Raw genomic sequence first — 24,119 nt, 5'->3', positions numbered from 1 at the left:
GGCAGCTCCCAGACTGATGCATCACATGTCATAATAAATATGATAATGTATAGTGTCTTATACTGCAAATGTATATGTTACTCATCTTCTCAGGCAGCCCCTTGGGAACGAAGTTGACTTGCTTCCAATCCAGTTTGTTGGGTTCTAAGGTGGCTGATAAGCATGGTCAGCAGACTCTACCACATACATGGCAGGTGGTGGTTGAAGAGTTGGGTAGATGGGTTGTTCGGATGTTTGTGCGTTTTCTCCAAAGCCTTGACTATATCTCTGCATGTTCCTGACAAAGTGTCTCGATGTGTTTGGTGCTTTCCTGAATGAACCTTCTCCATTTTGGTCAATCACAGGTCAGGGACTCCCATGAGTTGACAGGGATGTTTGACACCTTCAGAGATCCTTTGAGGACATCCCTAAAACACTTCTGCTGTCTTCCTGGGAGTCTCTTTCCACAACCAAGTTCTGAGTAGAGCAGTTGCTTCTGGAGTCTAGTGTCAGACATTTGAACAACATGCCTTGCTCAACAGAGCTGGTTTTGAGTGATTAGCGCTTTTAAGCTGGGTATGATGGATACTGCTGATGGACTGCCTTTCTTGCCACCAAGTTTGGAGGATCTTGCGAAGGCACTACTGGTGGTACCTCTCCAGTGCTTTGAGGTGCTTCCTGTAGGTTGTCTAAGTCCCCGCGCATATAAAAATAGGGTCACTGCTGCCAAGTAAACTATAACCTTTGTCTCAGGTTTCCCTGGTCACCATTTACTCTTTTCCTCAGTCAGCGAAGGCTGAGCTGGCATCATTGGAGGCAATGGTGAATTTTGTCTGCTATGTTTGCCATTGTCAAGAGGAAGATCTCAAGGTATGGAATATGGTCCACATTTTCAAGGATCTTGCTGTTGATCTTAATTGACAGGGGGAGATGTTTTGCTGAGTGGGATGGTTGGAAGGGGACCTTAGTTTACTGGGTGTTTGGTGAAAGGCTCAATTTTTCATCAGCTTTGGAGAAGGAGTTGACAAAATCCTGGAACTCATGTACGAGCTATACAGGCATATGCATATAGGCACAATGTTTCTAGGTACAAAGAATTTTAATAATGGTTTTTCATATGAGTATACTGTTACCTGAAGAATTTGGAAGTCCATGCCAACACATTTGACTTGATATTTAGTCATCACTAGATTCCTGAAATGACTCATATGCTGACAATAAAGAAACAATTGTTCTGTTGATCTGTATCAAATACTTGTTTGACAGACTTGGCACGGAAAAGCTGATTATCTGAATGAATGGGCTTTCAACTCATTGTGAATTCTCCCTTTGATTTTTGAGCCAAAAATAATTGTTTTGGATCACCAGACACCTCTGAAGTGCCAGGCCGCAAGTAATCAGTCCCTCTCAATTGTTGTGCCAGTATTGTATTGCTTTAAAGCAGAAGCAGGCAAATAATTTAGAGCTGCTTCTTTAAGAGACCTGGCTCAACTCACAAGAACTCTAGTACCCCGCCAACATTGTAAATACATGCATTGACTGTGTTAAAGCCTTGGCTGTGGATTGTCATTTATTTTAATGTGGTCATTACCCCAAATGTCAACCATATAGAGTACATTGATGTTCGGTGTCAAATTTGACACCAGGAACCTCTGTGCTGTCCTAATGGGTAATGGCACTACCAGGTGGGGTGCTATTACTGAACAGAATGCTCCTGGCATGAGTTAGTTGGCCCAATTGGGCAGAGGGTGAAGTACTCCAAGGACAATAAAACAAAAATCAGCCCAGCCAGTTTTGTTCTTGATGTTTATTGTGAGAAAATGCAAATGTATACATGCTACTACTGGGCTTGATTAGGATGTCTTCCATGAGATATTAGTCTGCTACACATGAGGAATGACCACATGAGTAAGGAACCACTGGTGTTGTGCTTGCGTTTAGTACAGTAAGGAGGTGAGAGAGAATTGGAAGAACATTGTGATATTTATTGCTGGCAATTCAGGGGCATTCAGCAATTGTAATGTCATTGAGTGTCAAGGCAGACGGTTAGGTTCTTTCTTGTTGGATGTGGTCATTGACTAGCACTTGTGTGGCATGAGTGTTACTTGTCACTTACCAGCCCAGCCTTGAATATTGTCTAGGTCTTGCTGCATATGGGCATGGATTGCTTCAGTATCTGAGGAGTCATGAATTGTGCTGAACATTGTGCAATCATCAGTAAACATCCCCACTTCTGATCTTCTGATGGAGGGAAGGTTATTGATGAAGTAGCTGAAGGTGGTTGGGCCTAGGACACTACCCTGAGGAACTCCTGCAGCAATGTCCCGGGACTGAGTTGATTGGCCTCCAATAACCACAGCCATCTTCCTTTGTGCCAGGTATGGTTCCAACCAGTGAAGGAATTTCCTCCTGATTCCCATTGACTTCAGTTATACTCAGGCTCCTTGATGCCACACTCTGTCAAATGCTGCCTTGATGCCAAGGCGGTCACTTTCACCTCACTTCTTGAGGTCAGCTGTTTTCTCCATGTTTGGGCCAGGACTGTAATGAGGTCAGGAGTTGAGTGAACAGAAAATGCTGGAAAATCTCAACAGGTCTGACAGCATCTGTGGAGCGAGAAACATAGTTGACATTTTGAGTCCGTATGACAATAACCCAATAGCAGCCAATTAAGAGGCTACTACTAGGACCACTGTCCAATTGAGGATGGCAGCCCACCTCCCAGAGCTGCCAGTCTAGTCGGACAACTCAATAGCCTCAACAATGTGACAGACCTCAATGCCAAGGAACCCTCAAAGGCAAGGTAAATTTGAAAAGGTACTGTGCTGGCCTGCTGATTGTGTTGTGGAGTGGGGGCAAGTGGTGGGGGGGGGGTGGGTAGTGGGGAGAAAGCCTCCAGCGGCAGCGCCATCGCTTCGGGTGTGGCCATTTTGCCATTGTGGGTCATGAAGCAGCCATAAAGAAGGAAACTCCTTCTGGATCCCACTAGCGGGCTTTCAGGGTCTACCCAGCAGTCTTCCCACTCAGCAATGGTCTCTCCCGATGTCAGTATACTACCAGCGGAGGTGGGAAGTGCCCTCTAATCGTTCACTTAATTGCTTTAATTTGCTGCTCTCCTCCAGTTGACGGGTGGCTGTGCCGCCATCAGTAATACCCCATGGTGGAGGGAAGACACGAGGCTTCCCTTCCAATGCCGTTTGCCACCATTTTCCAAGGCCTCCGGTCTCCAACTCTGTCTCCAGAAGGCTGGTAAAATCCAGCACAGTGTTTTTCTCTCTCCATAGATGCTGTCTGACCTGTTGAGTGTTTTCCAGCATGTTCTGTTTTGGTTTAATATTTTGAACATTCACTGTATTTTGCTGATTTGTGAGCGCAGATTGGGCTGGGTTGCCTGGGTCTCAAGAACCCAATTAGTTGGATTTGAAGATTGATGTGGCCCATTGCCACAGGTTGGACACCTCTGGGTTGCCGCTGAGCTGCATGAGTGTTGGAGTAATGGTTGTTTAAGAGCCATTATAGATTGTGTCATTGAATAATCCATACAAGTTCAATGAAGCAAAATAAGGTGATAACTGGGGAGGGGTGTTAGTTGTAAGTCTTCAGGAGTACTGGGTGAATAGAATTGTCATGGAGGTGCAATAGAGTCACTGCAATAGATTGGGTCAAAACAGAAAAAGGAAGCAATCTAGAACATTCAGATGGGCTCAGAAATTGAAGAATATCATTCCTGATTAATAAACTGCATTCAGGACAAAGGGGTTGTGAGGACATCAGAGAGCAAGTGCTTCTAGCAAGAGAACGTGAAAAATGAACTTGGCAATTAAACAAAAAGAAACAGAAAAGAAACAGTAGCATTCAAATCTCACTTTGGGTAAAGATTGTATTTCAGCTCGCTCAGGCATTATGAAATTCTTAAGCAAAATCTTGAATATAAATGCGTTGGATCTCCCAGTCAGCGATGAAGGAACACCTCTAGCCATTTACTTTGCTTGCCGCTGCTCACAGCCTTTTTGTGCAGCAACCTGCTGACATTGGTGGCTGGATTCTCAATACTGAGGTGGATAGCTCGGTGTGGCAAATTTTTGGACTCTGCAGACCCGCCTTGGTATTAAGAGCCCCTTTGGGCACTATTTTCAGTCCGGGGGCATGGGGAAGAGTCAAGAACAAAGGACAAAGAACAAAGAAAAGTACAGCACAAGAACAGACCCTTCGGCCCTCCAAGCCTGCACCCATCATATGGCCTGTCAAACTAAAACATTTTGATAAAAACAAAAAACTGCGGATGCTGGAAATCCAAAACAAAAACAGAATTACCTGGAAAAACTCAGCAGGAAAAACATTTTTCACTTCCAGGGTCCGTATCCCTCTATTCCCATCTTATTCATGTATTTGTCAAGCTGCCTCTTAAACACCATTATCGTACCTGCTTCCACCACCTCCTCTGTCAGCGAATTCCAGACACTTACTACCCTCTGGGTAAAAAACTTGCCCCGCACATCTCCTCTAAAGTTTTCTCCTCTCACTTTAAATTTATGTCCCCTCGTAATTGACTCTTCCATCCTGGGAAAAAGCTTCCATCTACTCTGTCCATGCCACTCATAATTTTGTAAACTTCTATCAAGTCGCCTCTCAATCTCCGTGGCTCTAGTGAGAACAATCCGAGTGTCTCCAACCTCTCCTCATAGCTAATAACCTCCAGAACAGGCAGCATCCTGGTAAACCTCCTCTGCACCCTCTCCAATGTCTCCATATCCTTCTGGTAATGTGGCGACCAGAATTGCACGCAATATTCCAAGTGTGGCCTAACCAAGGTTCTATAGAGCTGCAGCATGACTTCCCAGCTTTTATATTCAATACCCCTGCCAATGAAGGCAAGCATGCCATATGCCTTCCTGACTACCTTATCTACCTGCATTGCCACTTTCAGTGACTTGTGGACCTTTACACCCAGATCCCTCTGCCGGTCAATGCACTTAAGGGTTCTGCCATTTACTGTATAATTCCTACCTGTATTAGACCTTCCAAAATGCATTACTTCGCATTTGTCTGGATTAAACTCCATCTGCCATTTCTCCGCCCAAGTCTCCAACCGATCTCTATCCCGTTGTATCCTTTGACAATCCTCTTCACTATCTGCAACTCCTCCAACCTTAGTGTCATCTGCAAACTTACTAATTAGCCCAGTTACATTTTCCTCCAAAACATTTAAGTATATGACAAACAGCAAAGGTCCCAGCACTGATCCCTGTGGAACTCCACTAGTTACAGAAAAGCACCCTTCCACTGCTACCCTCTGTATTCTATGACCAAGCCAATTCTGTATCCATCCGCCAGCTTACCTCTGATCACGTGCGACTTTACCTTCTGTACCAGTCTGCCATGAGGGACCTTGTCAAAGGCCTTACTGAAATCCATGTAGATAACATCCACTACCCTTCCATCATCGATCATCTTTGTCACTTCCTTGAAAAACTCAATCGTTAGTGAGACATGACCTCCCCTTCACAAAATCATGCTGCCTCTCAATAATACGCCCATTTGCTTCCAAATGGTAGTAAATCCTGTCACGAAGAATCTTCTCCAATAAGTTCCCTACCACTGACGTAAGGCTCACCAGCCTGTAATTTCCTGGATTATCCCTGCTATCCTTCTTAAACAATGGAACAACATTGGCTATTCTCCAGTCCTCTGGGACCTCACCTGTAGCCAGTGAGGATACAAAGGTTTCTGTCAAGGCCCCAGCAATCTCCTCCCTTGCCTCCCTCAGTACTCTGGGGTAGATCCCATCTGGCCCTGGGGACTTATTCACCTTAATATTCTTCAAGACACCTAACACCTCCTCTTTTTTGATCTCAACATGATCCAGGCTATCTACACACTCTTCTCTCGACAAATCGACCACTAAGTCCTTCTCTTTGGTGAATACTGATAAGAAGTATTCATTTAGTATCTCTCCCATTTCTTCTTGCTCCACACACAGATTCCCACCTCTGTCCCTGAGTGGGCCTACCCTTTCCCTGGCTACCCTCTTGCTTTTTACATATATATAAAAGGCCTTGGGATTTTCCTTAATCCTGGTTGCCAATGACTTTTCATGACACCTTTTAGCCCTCCTGAATCCTTGCTTAAGTTTCTTCCTACTTTCCTTATATTCTCCACTGGCTTCATCTGTTCCCAGCCTTCTAGCCCTTACGAATGCCTCCCTTTTCTTTTTGACTAATCTTACAATATCCTTCATTATCCAAGGTTCCTGAAACTTGCCATACTTATCCTTCATCCTAGCAGGAACATGCTGGTCCTGAATTCTTATCAACTGACGTTTGAAAGCCCCCGTCAGTTGTTGATTTGTCCTCAAACATCCGCCTCCAGTCTAGATTCTTCAGTTCCTGCCTAATATTGTTATAATTAGTCTTCCCCCAATTAAGCACCTTAACCCCAAGGATTCCTGTTATCCTTATCCGCCAGTACCTTGAAACTTACTGAATTATGGTCACTTTTCCCGAAATGCTCCCCTACTGAAACTTCGACCACCTGGCTGGGTTTATTCCCTAACACCAGATCCAGTATTGCCCCTTCCCTAGTTGAACTATCTATGTATTGTCTCAGGAAGCCTTCCTGGATGCACATTACAAATTCTGCACCATCCAAACCCCTAGCACTAAGTGATTCCCAGTCAATATAGGGAAAGTCATGGAGGCGGGATAGAGTCGGGGCTCTCCGAACCCAGGAGATTGGAGGCAGAGGCAGGACCCCAATAAGGAGGTGAGTGTTTCACGCCTTGGACCTGATATAAAAGGCTGCCCTGGATGCCATTCATGCTGAGAGGGAGGAAACTATAGGACTCCTCAGAGTTTGTGGGAGGAGAGATCAGAATGCGGCCATGTGAGAAGAAACTGTCACTGTTGATCAACTAGTTATTAATGCTGTAAGAGATGACTTATCATGGCCCTCCCAGAGGAAACTATAGATTTTAATACTGCCTATTGAACTTGTGTAAAGGAAGAACAGCAATCGCTCACAGTTGGCAAAGCTTTACAATACCCATTCATGTAGGAGGCTGTATCTTGGCAGTTCCAATTGGTCCCGACACACTGCAGTAAGTCATATCAGAATTGTGCCTCAGTGCTGCTCTCTGGATCCCGCATGCAGACCCTTAGCCATGCCATGTATCCTTTTACCCCTCATATATCTTGGTGCAGGCAGCCAAATGTGCCCTGACAATAACCCTTGTAGTCATACGCTGTCATTGCAAATGAACATGACTCAAAGGGAGCAGGCCACCAGGCACCTATCTGCATAGGAATGAACCATGTCCCGTTGGCATGCTCACACCTAAGACAAGCCCACCCAACAATCACGCTGCTTCCCAGCAAAATCAGTCTGTACTCAATTCGATACTTGGGTCCCAGCATGTGAACGGATACAGGCTATGAGTAGCCACACATAGTGCAAAACCTTACTTACCCATGTGCTTTGTTTATTGTCATGGCAGAATGTCATAGAGGAGTAGTGCATCAGAAGTCTAGGAAGGCATGGCACCTGGTCTGTGACCAGGGCCTGGAGTTCCTGATCCAGGAGGTTGAAGGCCAGAGGGATACCCTGTATCCTGCAGGGAGAAGGATACCACTGTCAGGAAGAGAGCATGGCAGAAAATTGGAGTCACACTGAGCACAGCAGGGGGATATTATTGATCTTGGATCCAGTGCTGCAAGAGGTTCCACAACCTGCTGCGCTCAAGCAAGTTGAGTTGTTCGGCAGAGGCATACTGTTGTCGCTCTGATGGGTATCAGTTGCCTGATGTATCAGCTGGGACACATTTGGCACGTACTTCCCCTCTAACATGGACGGATGGCCACAGCATTATTACATGTCCAAGCATTCATGGGATGACATGCGAATGCTCCTGTGACCCACCGCTAGATTGATGAGGTACGGCCCTGGATGTAGGATAGAATAGCCTTATCTCTCTATTTATTGTGTACTTGCAGAAGAAGAGAGCTCACAATACAAAAGAGACTGGAGGTTGGTCAGCCCACCTGAGGCCAATTCATGCAGTCAAGGAGAGGGCTGTGGAGATGGCCAGGGTGCCTTCTGAGCCCAGTATTAGAGATGGTGAACTTCCCATAGCAGGTGCCAAAGGTGGTTTTAGACGCTCATTCGAGCATGGTCTTAGTAATGGGGGCAATAACCTTAGTGCACGAGGAAGTGGACGGAGGATATTGGGAATTTGATGCCTGGTGGTCAAGAAGATCATGGGATAATTAGTGATAGAGGGAACATAAGAAGTGTGGGACTGTTGATAAAAAGGGAATTGGGATTGCAGTTCTGGTATCACACTTTAATTAGTTATTCACATGCAGGCCAGGCAATAAGAGGTGGTCTAAGTTGTAGGCTCATTGCCCTCCCCCCTCCTCCTTTCCATCCACACCCCCGGACTTTTTACCTCATTGGTAGTGGCAAAGGTTGCTGCATCATGACACCAAGGTTGTGTAGCCTGTAGCAGGTCACCACTCTTCTGGAGACCCTCTCATGTTTATAACTGCACGGCTATTCCAGAGCAGTCCAGGCATTGGAATTGTTGCTTCTGCCTACAGTCTGATCTATCAGATTCAAGACAGCTCACCACTACCTACTGAAGGGCAATTAGGGATGCACAACAATTGCTAGTCATGCCAGCGATGCTCACATCCCATGAAAGAATAAAAAGGAAAATTCCTTGTGGCAGGATGGCTCTAGGCATATTGCCCACCTATACGTGGGCTGCAAACTGGAGCTCTGAGCCATGTTGTCAGTGGATTCCCTTTGTCACCCAGTGGCCAGCCTTTAAACTATAGCTGGCACAGCAGATTATAGCAGAATGAATGCATCACGACTGCTCCCAAGATAGTAGGTATTGACCTGAATGATTTTCTGCTTATGGTCACACACCAGCTGAACAGTGGAGCCCCTTTTGATTCAGGTACATGGCAAAATTGACATGAGGCACATGTAAAGCATTGAGCATTTAATTGCACCTTGCTTCACAGGGAAGCCCGCAACCTTGCAAAACCCCTGTACCCCTCTGCTTGCTAATCTCTGACATGAGGGAATGAAATGAAATTATCTTTCGTTGTACAGAGAGCTTAGGTGACCTTCCTTATACAATAGCGTACTGCAAATGGCGAGATGTTGCAAATAGCTCCAGCAGCAACACAGAAGGGACTCGATGCGTAAAAGTTCAAAGCCACATTCATCTTCATAGCCACTGGCAATGCAGTCCTTGCCCTGCTCTGAGGTTGGAGCCGTGGTTGCAGCAGTTGATATATTTCAGTGATGACCTCACTATTGAAACACAGATGTCTCAAACATTGATTGTTGTTGAATTTTAGGTAAGAGAATTGCTCCCCGAACACTGTGGGGGGGATACAAATTCCTGTTGGCAGCCTATCTCACCCTCCTTCTCCTCCCTCTTCTAGCAGCTTGTCCTACTTAGCACGGCCCTTGCTTATTCTCCCAGTCATGCGCAATTCTAAGAGGAAGGCTTACCTGTGTACCCACATCTGGGCACAACTGATTTGTGTAGAAGACTTGAAGTCAGCAAAAAGTACTACAGCAGCTACCTTATCACTCCTTGTAAACTATTAACATTTGAAACAATTATGGAAAGCATGAAAAAAGTGAAATTGTAGCAATAGACAGCAGAAATAAACCAACGATTTACCTGTTAACAGTTGATGATTACTTTAAATAGCGCTAGTGCAGGGTCCTTCAAGCTGCTTAATGTCATGTTTAGCTGTGTGAGGTTAAGAGGGTGTTGGATAGAACATGGAGTTCCAAAATGGCATTGCTGGCTGATATCATGATCTCCTGCTCTTCCAAATGAAGGTGAGCATGTGCTAACCCCTTTACCAATATTGTATCATGTGTGCTTCGTATTATAACAGTCCATTAAATGTTTTGACTATGTTTTGCACCTGACTAGTAAATTTTTGTGATCTGTGTACATAGTCCCATAATGCTCTTTGGACTTCCACTGTTCTTAGCTTTTTTTACCATTTAGAAAATACCTGAATCAATCCTTTTCTTGGATCAAAAGGGATTATCTGACACTTACAGGCATTGAAATCCATCTGCCACAGTTTCTCCCACTTAATTTATGAATGTCTCTTTGTAAAGTACCACCTGTAGCTATAAGAACCTGCATTACTGATAGGTAAATAATGTGGAGCCCCTAGCCCAATGGGATTACCATCACTGTCATTATTGGGTGGAAACCTGGAAGAAACAGGTTCCATCCGAAAATCCACAACTGAAAACGCCATTGTATTAAAAATCACCCCAGGCTCACTGTAAGTAATGAATAACTTTGAGGCCCATCCTTTATATTTGTTGCCTTTGTAAAATGTATATGACAGATGCTGGTTGGATTCTAAGACTTTTAATTATAGAAGTAATGTCTGTTTTAAAACAACTGCTGTAATGTCGTAAAATACAATTTTCTATGATTGTTTTAAAGATCATTTGTCAAATTTTGATAGAAAACTTCAACTATCATGTGTCAACCAATAATAGAAATGTACATTTTGCTGATTAGCAAATGCTTTAATGAAGAGACTGGAAGGGATTTTTCGAGCATTGAAATGTTTCTTGATATCAATGTCTAGGATTGGTGATAATAGTAGAAGAGGTGTACATTAGAAGAAGACTTGAAGACTTCTAACTCAAATCCATTATCGAAACATTTTGCATTTTGAAATAAAATTGAGAGAGGTACCTCAATAAAACAAAGTTAACAGAAGACATTACAGTAAATACTTAAAAATGCACAGAAACAAGAACTTTTTTCTTCAAACCATTTTTCTTTACTTTTTTATAGGACTCAGAAGAAATTATAATAGTGCAAACACTCAGTATAAAAGTTATAATTAGAAATTTACATTCACATTTAACATTTCCATGAATATTATCCACTTTTAACATAAAAGGTAGGACAAATATTTGATTCCTTAGGTCATTCTTACAGTTCCAAAAGAGACTGAAAGATATTCTACAATATTCAATATGCACATAAAAATAGACCCGTATTTAAATATGGAAAATTAGCAAGCTAATTACAGTTTAAAAAAACACATAAACACATAGCAGTGTTTTCATTTGTGTGATAAAGCATAAAATAAATGGTCTGTAAAACATTTTACATAATACAGAGGCCACAGCGTTTGAAAAATGTTACAGTCCCCAACCTGCTTCTCTCACCTGTTGAGCTGCAGTCTTCCTTAGATGATGCCTTACATTGACTAGATTGTGGAAGTATCAGACGTCGGTAGTGCAGGATAAACCCATTAACATTCTGTAATCTCTACAGTTTGTTCAATATATATTATTACAGCTGAGTTTTATTGCTACAGAGTAATAGTTATGGTACTTGGGGACAAAATGGTACAGAAAGGTTTTCACCATTCAGCAAGTGCTCTGTCACTGTAAACTACTAGTAACCTTTTGGCAAAGGTTACCTATATTTCATGGGAGTTCCATAGCTTTGATATTTGATAGGTCTGAATATAAGTTATGGTGGACAAAAGAAGGAACACTGCAACTTTTAAAGCATGTAGTAGTTATACTTACTTAAGTAAAACTCTGTTATAAAAATTTAATGAAATATTCACCTGGCATGTGCTTTTTCAATGTCATACACGATCCATACTGTATAATTAATAAAATTATTTACAGAAATTACATACAATAAATACAGTGTATGATATGAAAAAGGCAGACTTTGAAAATGCTATAGATATTTGAAAACGAAAACAAATAAGGCAATATTACACAAATATTTTCATAATACTTAGAATCATCTATTGGCCACTGAAGTAAAAATGAGTACTAATTTTATAACTCAAAAGTCATGTGGTAAAATGTGTTCTGTACATTTAGAAAACATGCAGAAACTTTAAAATGTACAAACTAGTTAAGTTTGATTCAGATTTCTAATATTCTTTATTTAGAAAGATAATTCTCTATGCCAATAATGTAGCTCTTTGCTTCTTCTAACAGATAGTTAGCCCTTAATTTGCCATTCCAAGAATTGTATTTTGTAACAACATCCAAAGTTTAATCTTTGGTTCAATCGCAGCGATTCTTGACGCTGATAACCAACAGCCTCCTGGGGATTGCTCCAGGCAAACATTCCTCTCTTTAGTGCCTGACTTCCAAGTGCCAAAATCTTTTGGAAAGATCATTGCATCCTGCCATCATTAATTGCTTTTCACCCACATACCAGCTCAAAATGTCAACTTCATTTTTATGTCGAAATCCATTATGCTTGTTCAACAATTGGTATGGGTGGAACAAAATGCACAGATTGATTTGTTTGCATTGTAGAGGCTTGAAGTGCTCCAAGTCCAGCTTTTACTGTGAAGTTGGCTACTGAGGACACTGAGGGACAGCTTGCCGCTATCTTTGCTCTTCCATCTGGATATAATTTTCTCACTAAATTTGTTGAGCTTATTTGTGGATTCTCATTCACTTTTCCTTCAAGGAAATATGTCAGCATTTCTCCTTTTCCTTTTACACTGACTTTGCCCCGACAGACAAACTCGTAGTTGTGTTTGTTGAGCATTCGATGGACATCTTCAGTTACCTGGAGATTAGCAGTTAAACGGAATTCTTATTACATATCACACACACTTCAAAAACTCAAATTTACCAATAACTCGGCAAATTAATCAGCTACTCCCCACACATGCACAGTGGACACTAATGAGGTGGTGCCTACCCAACATGTGCTGAAACAAATTTTAATTGTATCCAGCCAAATATGTGGGTTCAGGCCATTCAACAAGGCACAAAGTGCTCCTGATGCAGGTCAAGAATGAACATCAAGCTGCCTGTTAGTAAAAAAGGACAGCTGATCATTTATGACATACTACTTTTCTGAATAACCTTGTACTTAGAAGTAGGTGCAGAAGCCCTCCATGCTTGAAAGATAATGATTTTGAGGCTTTTTGGCCAAAATTAGCAGTTAGAAGGCCTCCTGTGCCAATCCCAACCTCCTGCTCTTGAAAGAAAACGAGACCTACCTTCCTTAGCCCACCAGCCTTTGCTGCCTGCACCAGCGGAGTTGGGTGCAAGCTCTAAATCCCTTCTGGACAGCCCTCAAAATTGGGGCCTTTCTGATGTTGATGAAGGAAGTAAAGCAGGAAGGTGGTTATGCTCCCTCCAGCCTTATTATCATACTCAGTCTTTGCTTGTGTCTGTTTAATCTGCAAGCACTCCACCCAGCAGCCTCCACTCTCCAACCCATTCCCATCCCATCCAAGTCCCCCATGTTACTTTGTTTCTTTTACCAATTACTTTAAATCTGTGCCCTCTTATTCTCAATCCTTTTCATGAGTGGGAATGGTTTCTCCCTATCTACTCTGTCCAGACCCTTGATGATTTTGAATACCTCTATCTAAACTCCTCTCAGCCTTCTTTACTCCAAGGAAAACAATCCCAACTTCTCCAATCTAAATTAATAACTGAAGTTCCTCACTCCTGAAACCATTCTCGTGAATCTTTTCTGCACATCTCCAATGCTTTCACATCCTTCCTAAAGCACGGCACCCAAAAATGGACACAATACTCCAGCTGAAGCCGAACTAACGTCCTATTCAAATTCAACATAACCTCCTTGCTTTTGTACTCCATGCCTCTATTAATAAAGCTTCCGATACTGTATGCTTTGTTAACCAAGCTCTCAAACTGCCCCGATACCTTCAATGACTTATGCACACATACACCCAGGTCCCTCTGCTCCTGTACCTCCTTTAGAATTGTATTCTTGTTTTATATTGTCCCTCCACATTCTTCCTACTAAAATGAATCACTTCACATTTCTCTCTTAGGATTAACATAATGTTTAAATGTTTGTAGAGTTGGATCTCGCACATGTGGGAAAAAAATTCAAAGACTCTTATTTTAATATTAAAAACAAAACACTTGAAGCAAGGCAATCTTACCAGAAGCTTGGACCATAAGCTCAAATAAGGAAATAGAGTAGAAGAAGTGGGAATCCATAAATTCTTGGATGTATATGTATAAAGTTCATGGCTTGAGCAGGGAAATAACTATTGTAATACCTTGGATTAATATGTATGCATCAATAAAAGCCAATATGCTCAATTCTACATTTCCTGTATTGTTTTGCAAGAGGAGTTTACTAACTTGAATTTTGCCTTGAACCCCTGTACTATCCATTCTGCTGGCAACATTTACAGTGTTTCCCCAGATGTCATACTGTGGTCGTCTTGCTCCAATCACACCTGCCACTACAGGTCCAACATTTATACCTTTGTAAAGAAAAGAAAAGGAAGAATGTTGTGTTGAAGATCTGAACGTTCATCGTCAATCTTACAAGCTGTAAGAAAATATTGATATCAATGGAAGACAACAAATGATAGATTATTGAAATCCAAAAGATATTAATCTAATGTCATGTATCATAATATCCAAAATGTCAAATATAATTTTTAACAAAAACAATCCAAAACATTAGAAATTAGAAAATAGGAAACAAATGCCATCTGGTCCTCAAATCCAATCTTTCCAATAGGCCAGGTATAACCTGTGATATCATGGCTTCCCCTCAAATGCATTAAATCCTTTGTTAACTCTTCCAAGAAAAATTCAAGTATTTTCTCTGGCTTCTAAGTCAATCAAGTTAAAAATTTGGATTTTTAATTTAACAAATTCAATATGACCAGCTTTTATCTAGATTAGATGGGAACTGTTTTATTCTGTTGAGTATTTATGTGCAAGTTTACATGTAGACTTACTCCTTCTACCTTCAATCCATTTTACAATGACATTAACTTTTACATAAAGTTCTGGTTAAACTCCTGGATTATTCTATCAACTCTGGAGACTGTACCTCAGGAAGGATATATTGGCCTTGGAGGGGGTGCCGCTTGGTTCCCCAGAATGGTACCAGGTGTCATGTCCTAATATATTATGAATTTCAGCCAATACTTTTAAAATTGGACACAAACAGGCTATTAAAATGGTCACTGCAAATGATGTGACCTTTGGCATTTTGAGCTTCAGAGGGAGCTGACTCTCCAGTGAATACCTAATTAAATATGGACATTCACAGCCATCCAGGGAATTCACACATCACTTTGTTTAAGGGTGGATCATAAACAAAAGGACTACAGAACTCCAGCCAGCCTGGGTCGCTCTTTCACCCTGGAGAAAAAGGAAGATCAAAACTTAATGCATGTTGGACAGATGTGAATGGATCATATCAGCCTTCCATTTTATTATGATGGTTTCCCTCATCCAAATTAGGTTGGGTGAATCTCAAGCTGTCAAACAACACAGGATAACTGGAATCAACATACACACCACCCCTTGTTTGGAAAAGTAACTTTAAACTTGCATGAGTCACATCGTGAGGGAACCACTTTTGTTGTCTGTTTTTAAAACCAGCAAGAAGCTGCTTGCAGACAGAGTGTTTCATTGAAAGCCATTGAACTAGCTGCAAATCACCATGAAAGTGGAAGACCCTAACAGACAAAGAAGGACTTACAAACATGCTCCAGTTAAAGGTCACCTGAGAACCAATCTCCTGGAAATTTGATTATAAGAAACCCCACAGCTTACTGAAAATCCTTTGCTTTATTAGACATTTATTTCAACTAAAGCACCAATTTCATCCAAGAAACTATAGGTCCGCCACGAAAGAGGCTGAGATAACTATATGCTGTAATGTTATATTACCTTTATCTGTATCTAACATTTGTGTGTGTGAGTGTGTGTATGAGATGAGCAAGTGAAGTGCTGCATCAAATTCAGGGTATGAGTGTGATAATAAATAACCTCCTTTATTTTTAAACTCTCAAAAAAACTTGTTGCTGGAATTATTAAATTAGGATGCTCACTCTAAGGGTAAGAAAACACTCACTCTTACATACAAACATACTTTTCACAAGTAGTAAAAGGATAAATTCTGTCCATGACACACAGCTAAAAGTTTAAATTATGCAGACAGGTATAACTAGACTAAACTTGTATTTGATTGAATACAAAAGAATAAGGAATGAATAAGGAGCTTCACTCAACATTCATACACAGGCATGGATATGCACTTAAACGCATACACTCCTTCCAGAAGGAATCATTGGCTAACAAGTAGAAATGGGAACTCATTTGGAACTTTTTCCCTCCATAATTCAAGGTGGGTCGATAAGCTTATTTGAGAGGAGGTAAATAACCTAAAATATTTTTTTTGCATTTGTTGCATTTCTGGAGAAGCTAAATGGACCTCTATAGTTTTATGTTTTACTATACCACTTAATAATGAGTGTTTCTGAAAAAAAAAAGACATGCTATTGAAGCTTTTCATCTTGCACTCATCAGAACAGATGCAAGAATACCAAATTTCAAAGGTAAGAACAATTAATACTGTATGAAAAATGGGTGCTGATTGGCAAGTGAACTCTCGTCAAGGTATTGCATTGCTCCCATTGAAATTTGGTATTCTTGTGTCTGTCCTGGCGAGGGTAAGATTGAAAGCTTCAGCCCCATGCCTTTTTTTCTCAGCAATGCTCAAGTTCTGTATGAGCAAAAAACTACCTCATAATGTTTACTGTGAACAACAGATGTATTTTCAAACTCTTACTGAATATACTGCTTATGAATAGTACATAATAAATCAAATAAAACCATTTAAGCATCTACATACCTATATGCATTGGCTATTTTGGCACTATTTAGTACATTCACTAAATTACAAAGTATCACTAAATTACAAAGTAAGATCATCACTATTAGTTCCAGGATAACTACTTACCAACTCTTAAGACAAAGTCATTGTATGATTGATAGTTGATTTCATCTAGAACGTCAAACATTTCTATTGCAAAATCTGCCAGTGTACTCAGGTGGGAATAAATTGATCGCTTTGCCTATAGTTTGAAAAAGATGAAGAAACGTTTTCAAAATGGTCATTGTGTTAATATCTATATGTTAATGTTACAGTTGACAGCACCAGACATAGAACTATATATTAAAAGGCAAATTACATTCAGACCAATTGTGATCTTGCACTTGGTAGAAACTGTTAATTTATTAATGATATTAATTTTCTTACTTTGTTAATTCAGATTGGTTAAAAGGCATCATGCATGCGATACAGATTGTACTTTTGCTTTCTTTGATCGCAAGTCAGACAGATTTGTTGATTTAATTTACAGATGGCTTCACTGATTTAAAGGGCAAGTTTTTCTTTTGACCAAGATCTGGCACATCCCATGATGAAGGTTTGGATCCACTTAACTATTTAAACATTTGTGGTTTTATTTTTGCAACTGAGCAGCCAAAATAGTACATTTCCTTTCTATTACCTGAAACCAGTCTCCAACATTTAACAAAAGAATAACATTTAACATCAGAAAGCTGCATGAGATATTGAGGTCGATGTTCCTTTGCTTTGCCTTCAAAGTATGCCAATATACTGGGGGAAAAATAAATGAAAAAAAAGGCAGAGACCTATTGGGCTGGATTTTTGCTTAGTTGGGATCCCTTTAAAAATGGTAGCCGGAACCCAATTCTGGGATTCCTGACTCCATTCCTGGGTTTCAGATTTTCGGGAATCACTTTTAAGTTTGCGGCCTGGTTTGGTCATGAGCCAGCACCCTGCACTCCCAACCTGGCCAGCTCCATTGCAGGGTAGGCATGTCCTAGTCCTCCAAGTCGGGCCAGATTTACAATGAGTCGAGGTTCATCTGAGGGGTGTTGTGAACCATAATCAGAATAGGGGACCTTTAAAAAGGTAAGTTCAAAAGGTCCTCCTCATGTTCCCCCATGCCAAATGTATGCCCCCCCAAACAGCCCCTATGGCCCCTCTTGTCCCCAATCCAAGCCTTACCGCCCCCAAACAACACCTATGGCTCCTCATGCCCCCATGCCAAGGTTGTCTCCCCAAACATCCCCTATGGCACTCATGCCCCCTAGGCCAAGCTATGTCCCTCAAACAAACCTTATGGCCCCTAATGCAACCCAAGCCAAGGTATGCCACCCCAAACAACCCCAAAGCCCCTCAAGCCCCCTATGCAAAGCTGTAGCCTTATAGTGACAATAAGGTGTGTAAAAAAGCTGTCATTCATTCATTCATCACTATTCACTATGTTAAAAAAAAGTTTTTTACTACAGCCCAATAAATGTGTCAATCATCCAGACCCTCTGAAGTATCAATATTTGAAACTGAAAACACTTGAAACCTCTGTATCTTCTGTAAATAAACATTATGAAATTGAGAGCATTGATCAGAGTGCCAGAGCTGTCAGTCAAACAATGTTTTCTCTAAGCTCAGGTACTTCAACAGGTTAATAGATTTCTGAACTCTCAGCCATGGCTCATTATGTATTCTTGGCTGAGGGCCCAGACATCTATTGGAGTACTAAAATCCCATAGGGTTTGTTTGTGGGACATATCTTGACATGCGGCAGGGTGGGGGGGCATGAGAGGGCCATTGGGAGCGAGTGCGGACATGAGGTGGCATTGATGGGGCATGAGGAATGTTTAGCTGGTGAGGGGGGTGTGAGAGCGATGTAACTGAAGTCCCGTAGCACTGAGGCGGAGTCCGCCTCAGCACCCAGCAGCCCATGTATCTGCCTCAGAACTTATTCCTGGCCTGACTCCAGCCTGTACCTGAGCCCTCACAATGAAAATCCTGTCCCTGCGGGCACGTTCTCCCGAGGCGGTCTGGCTGAGCCGGAAATTTTCCCAACTCCTGCTACCTGGCTTGAGAGTGAAAATCCAGGCCGTTATGTCAGATCTCTATCTCCTTTAAACTTTGCACACTTTTCTGAGTCTCCCTGAGATCCTGGAGCATTTTTGCCTGAAACTGGAGGATGCATTCAAATACAAGTCAAGTGAAATGAAAATGGTGGCAACATGCCTCCTGCCTCATTTTCCTGGGTCTCATCTTGGTCTTAAAGGTTGAACTGAACCCTCATATTGGGACAACATTGAAGGGACTGCCAATGACCTCCTCTCAACTCAAAAAGGCAGATACATATTTCACAAGCCCAGTAAGATTGTTTGGACTCAACATTTTCTGGCTGATGTCTTTGGACAGCAGATCCGTTTTCAAATCACTACCACTGCAGCGGTACACTTTCTTTCCCTTGCTCTTGGGAGCAAAATTATTCCAAGGTGTTCCTGTGGCGGGAATCATTAGGCCCACAGCAGTGACCTGAACTCACAAATATCAGTGGGTTCAGATTCCTTCTGGTCACACTTTTGTCTGTAAATCATAAGATTATAGACTGAAGCTTAACTCCGGGACTTGAACAAGTAACGACTGGTTTACCCTTCACTGCAGAACTGAGGGAGTACTACATTGTTTGAGGTGCTTTTTTTTTCAGCTGAGGTGTTAAACCATGTTCCCATCCATCTGTTTAAGTGAATATAAAATAATCCCTTGCACGATTGGAAGAAGAGAAAGGGAATTCTTCCTGATTAGCACATATCCATTGCTCACAGCATACAAAAAGATTATCTGGGCAGTTAAATATGAAGTGCTTTGAAATGTGAAAGATGCTATCTAAACGCCAGCTATGTTTTTCATATCATTAGATTATCTTATAACTAGGGATGAAATTACTGCAAAGAAAATGTATAGAAAGGTACAGCATCCAGATCATAGAAATAAATTGTATTTTTGTGCCTCTTTTGTTTTCTCAGGAAATCCTAAAGTACTTCATAGTTAAATGGGTTACTTTTGAAGTATCATTACTGTTGTTTTATGGACACCTACAGCAGACAATTTGCTCCCAGCAATGTCCCAAACAGCAATGAGATAAGTTACCCATTAATTTGATTTGATTACGTTGGATAAAGGGGTAAATATTAGTCAGAACACCTGTAGATCTCCCCTGCTGTTCTTCAAACAGTGGTGTGGGAATTGTTTTTATATCTCCACCTAAGCAGGAAGCTTAATGCTGCATCTGAAAGATGATACCTCTGATAGTCTGGACAATTACTTTAGCATTGTACACAAGTATCAGCCTAGATTATGTTTTAAACTGTTAAGGCTTGAATGCTTTCAAAGGCAAATGTCGCAGCTATATTAAAAGTTGATTTACCAGAGTTGCTGTTGAAGCTTTGTGTCCAAGTGCAGTGTGTCAAAACCAGGAACCCCAGGACCGAGGCCATGCTGGGTTTGGGCCAGCTGGGTCGGGTAAGGTCAAGGGTTGCTCATGTTGCAAAATACCTTTAAGAGATGTCAGTATGACATCACTAGAAGGGAAATATGTCATGCGATCCAGTCTTCATTTCACTTTTGCTTAATAAATGAACCCACAACATGTTTACCAAATCCCTTATGAGCAATTGGTGCCTTGTCTTGTATAGTAAACAAACCCAAGGTATAATATCAATATATACATGGTGATCAGCTGTGGTCAAACAGCCTGGCAACAAGATTAAATGCAAGCCCAACATGGTGAACAGCCTTGGATCGTGCTACATGGCATGTGAAGATGTTTTGGTCAGACCGCATCAAAGTCACAGCATCAGAGAGTGTTGAAAATGCAGCGGGTGACTGCAAAGATAAGCTTTGAAGATATAGTGCTGAGCAAGTGTTCAAGTAAAGAGCTGGTAAGCAGATGGATCACTTGTGGTGAGATTGTAGCACGTAACCTGTCAGTTCTGTGAGTGGGGCAGTGCACCAAGAGGCCCAGCACCGGGTTAGCTCAATTAGGAAAGGTGATGACCAGGGTGTGGGCCAGATCAATAGCGAACAAGAGAGAGTTAAAAAAAAAAGTCATAAAAGTTGGGCCAGGGAAGGTTGCGGTTATAATGGTGACTTTGGGAGTTGCTGAACAATAAATTTAATAAAAAGCAAAGACACCATTATGCCACAGTGCATTCCTGCCAGAACTTGGAGCTTTGGAAAAGCGTGCAAAAGCATCCAAAGTGACACTCATTCCAGGTACTACGATGGAAGAAATGTTAATGGAATATTGTTTGCCTGATTCCCCAGTTTGAATTGGGATGCAGCTGACTTCTATCCGAATTCAAAATATCGAAACAGTGTACAAAGCTATGGCTTCTTGATTCAGTTGTGTCTCAATCAGATATGTAAGCCATAAAAATCTGCCTCATAATTTGGAATGAAGATCTACACAGGTTGAACACATCAGGATTAACAGAAGAAGAGCTAAAAGATCCCTAAAAGTGTGGACTACATTGGAAGACCAGTTCAGAATCAGGTTAAACTTCCATATTTGTTGACTAGAGTTCATTTCATTTTGACAACATCCTACAGAATCAATACATCACTTCATCAGCACATGCAGAGAAAAGGATACGTACTATGATTTTTAAGACACACAACTAGCAGACAGAATTGTTGAGTTGGAGTTTCCATCCACTCACATGGAAGCATTCCAGAAAGCTCTGCTAGGCAAGCATAAAATGTATAGCATCGATGAGCTACTTGAAGATGGACGCAAGTACAAGAACCTCGCAGGTCAATGAAGCTTACAGGACGTAAGCAAAACCCCAGTTGCTGACGCACTCACTAGAATGCCCAATCCCAGCAAGGCATGTGGAAGGTGTGGTCTTCTGCATATACCAAGGAAGTGCTCAGCTTTTCATCAATTTTGCAAGGCATGTGACAGAAAGAGCCATTGGCAGTGGCAGTGCACTAGAGCAAAGGCTGATGCAGCAACAAAGAGCAGTGCCCTGATCCAAACAGACCATACACAATGGACACCTTCAAGTATTAAGAATGACCATCTGGTATCCTGTAAAAAACATAGACATGAGGTGATTGACAAACCAGAAAATGATGATGATATGAATGAGACAATTAGGGACAAACACATGTTTTACAGCGTCAAACATCTGGAAGACATAGATGCGGTCCCACTTCAGGAGTGTTTTACTCAACATGTTCCAATAAATGAGAATAAGAGTAAATCAGCTACAGCGCCTGATTTAAGCTGAGAAAGCAAACATTTGAGAATCTTCACAGCCTTGAGTTGACACATGTGAAGCACAAAGAGGCACAATTTGGAGGACAGCACAGACCACATTGAGCCATGTGCAAATCGGCATAGAGCTAATAAGATTAGAGAGATGAATACGTGGCTCAAAGACTGGGCTGGGAGAAATAGGTTCCAGTTCGTGGGGCACTGGCACCAGCACTCAGGGAAAGTGGGGGCTGTACCGGTGGGACAGTCTAAACCTGAACTGTGATGGGACATGTGTTCTTGCAAATTGCATAACTCGGGAAGTAGAGAGGGATCAAGCTTGGGTTGATGCAGAAAATCAAGGGGTAGATTCATGGCAGTTCACTATAATAGTAATATGGGAAATGAGGATCATAGAATAACAAGAAGGGACAGAGATAAAACCTAAGAATACACCAATAATCAAGACTAGATGTTAAAAAGTTAACAAAAAGACAAAACTAAAGGCTTTGTATCTGAATGTGTGCAGCATTCATAAAAAAGTAAACAAATTGATAGAGCACATTGAAGTAAATAAATATGTTAGCCATTCCGGAGACATGGCTGCAGGATGACAAGAATTAGGTCCTGAATATTGAAGGGTATATGATATTCAAGAAGAATTGAAAGCTAGGTAAAGGTGGAGAGGTAGCCCTGTTGATCAAGGATGGCATTCACGCAATAGTTAGAGATGACCATGGTTCAGGAGACCAGGATGTAGATAAAAACAAAAAACTGCGGATGCTGGAAATCCAAAACAAAAACAGAATTACCTGGAAAAACACAGCAGGTCTGGCAGCATCGGCGGAGAAGAAAAGAGTTGACGTTTCGATCCTCATGACCCTTCGACAGAACTGATTGAATGTTAGAAGAGGGGTGAAATATATGCTGGTCTAAGGTGGGTGGGGGGGGGAAGAGAAGTGGGGTGGGGGTGGTGTGGTTTAGGGACAAGCAAGCAGTGATAGGAGCAGATAATCAAAAGATGTCACAGACTATGGAACAAAGAAGTGTGGAAGGTGGTGATATTATCTAAACGAATGTGCTAATTAAGAATGGATGGCAGGGCACTCAAGGTACAGCTCTATTGGGGGTGGGGTGGAAAGACTAGCCCAGCATACAAGATTTAAAAATAATGGAAATAGGTGGGAAAAGAAAAATCTATATAAATTATTGGAAAAAACAAAAAGGGAGAAGAAATGGAAAGGGGGTGGGGATGGAGGAGGGAGTTCAAGATCTAAAGTTGTTGAATTCAATATTCAGTCTGGAAGGCTATAAAGTGCCTAGTTGGAAGGGCTTCACTGGAAATTTGCAGCAAGCCAAGGACAGACATATGGGCAAGAGAGCAGGGTGGAGTGTTACAATGGCAAGCAATGGGGAGGTTTGGGTCTTTCTTGGGACAGACTGCAGGTGTTCTGCAAAGCGGTCGCCCAGTTCACGTTTGGTCTCTCCAATGTAGAGGAGACCGCATTGAGAGCAACGAATGCAGTAGACTAAGTTGGGGGAAATGCAAGTGAAATGCTGGTTCACTTGAAAGGAGTGTTTGGGCCCTTGGACGGTGAGGAGAGAGGAAGTGAAGGAGCAGGTGTTGCATCTTTAGCGTGGGCATGGGGAGGTACCATAGGTAGGGGTTGAGATAGTGGAGGCACTGGTCAAATATTTTAGAACTCACTGCATTCTGGGAGGGTCCCAGTGGATTGGAAAACCACTAATGTGATGCCCCTATTCAAGAAGGGAGAGAGACAAAAAGCAGGAAACTGCTTTTAGCCATTGTCTGCCATCCTCTATATTCTGACCAATCAATCTGACCTGCCAATCATCTTTGCACAGTTGTATGCTTTTTCTTTAACTTTGATGCTTTCCTTACCTTCTTTAGTGAACCACGCTTGGTGGGTCCTCTCCTTAAAATTCTTCTTTATAGTAGAAGTATTCTGAGTATTCTGAAATATCCCCTTAAATGTCTGCCATTTCTCTGCAACTTCTCTATTGATTTATATCCGAGCCTACTATCCCAGTTCGCTTCAGTTAGCTCAGTTTTCATGCCCACATAATTGCCCTTATTTAAGTTTAAAATACTACTCTTAGACCCACTCTTCTCCCTTTCATAATGGATGTAAAATTCAATCACATTGTGGTTGTTGCTACCTAAAGAGCGCCTTCACC

General features: G+C 41.7%; 1 protein-coding gene across 1 annotated transcript in view; it reads right to left on the bottom strand.

Moving 5' to 3' along the window:
* Nucleotides 1-10,813: 10,813 nt before the first annotated feature.
* The window catches only part of LOC121275628 (adenylate cyclase type 1-like), a 440,566-nt gene continuing 427,260 nt past the window's right edge, over nucleotides 10,814-24,119 (bottom strand). The window contains exons 18-20 of the mRNA XM_041183119.1: nucleotides 16,790-16,904; nucleotides 14,164-14,288; nucleotides 10,814-12,598 (exon numbers count right to left, since the gene is read on the bottom strand). Of these exons, the coding sequence (XP_041039053.1) occupies nucleotides 12,275-12,598; nucleotides 14,164-14,288; nucleotides 16,790-16,904 (564 nt within the window). The 3' untranslated portion in view covers nucleotides 10,814-12,274. The remainder of the gene's footprint in view (nucleotides 12,599-14,163; nucleotides 14,289-16,789; nucleotides 16,905-24,119) is intronic.

Source organism: Carcharodon carcharias, chromosome 3, assembly GCF_017639515.1.
Source record: "Carcharodon carcharias isolate sCarCar2 chromosome 3, sCarCar2.pri, whole genome shotgun sequence".
Taxonomy (NCBI): Eukaryota; Metazoa; Chordata; class Chondrichthyes; order Lamniformes; family Lamnidae; genus Carcharodon; species Carcharodon carcharias.
The sequence above is the reverse complement of the archived record's forward strand: the minus strand, read 5'-3'. Positions and strand labels throughout refer to the sequence as shown.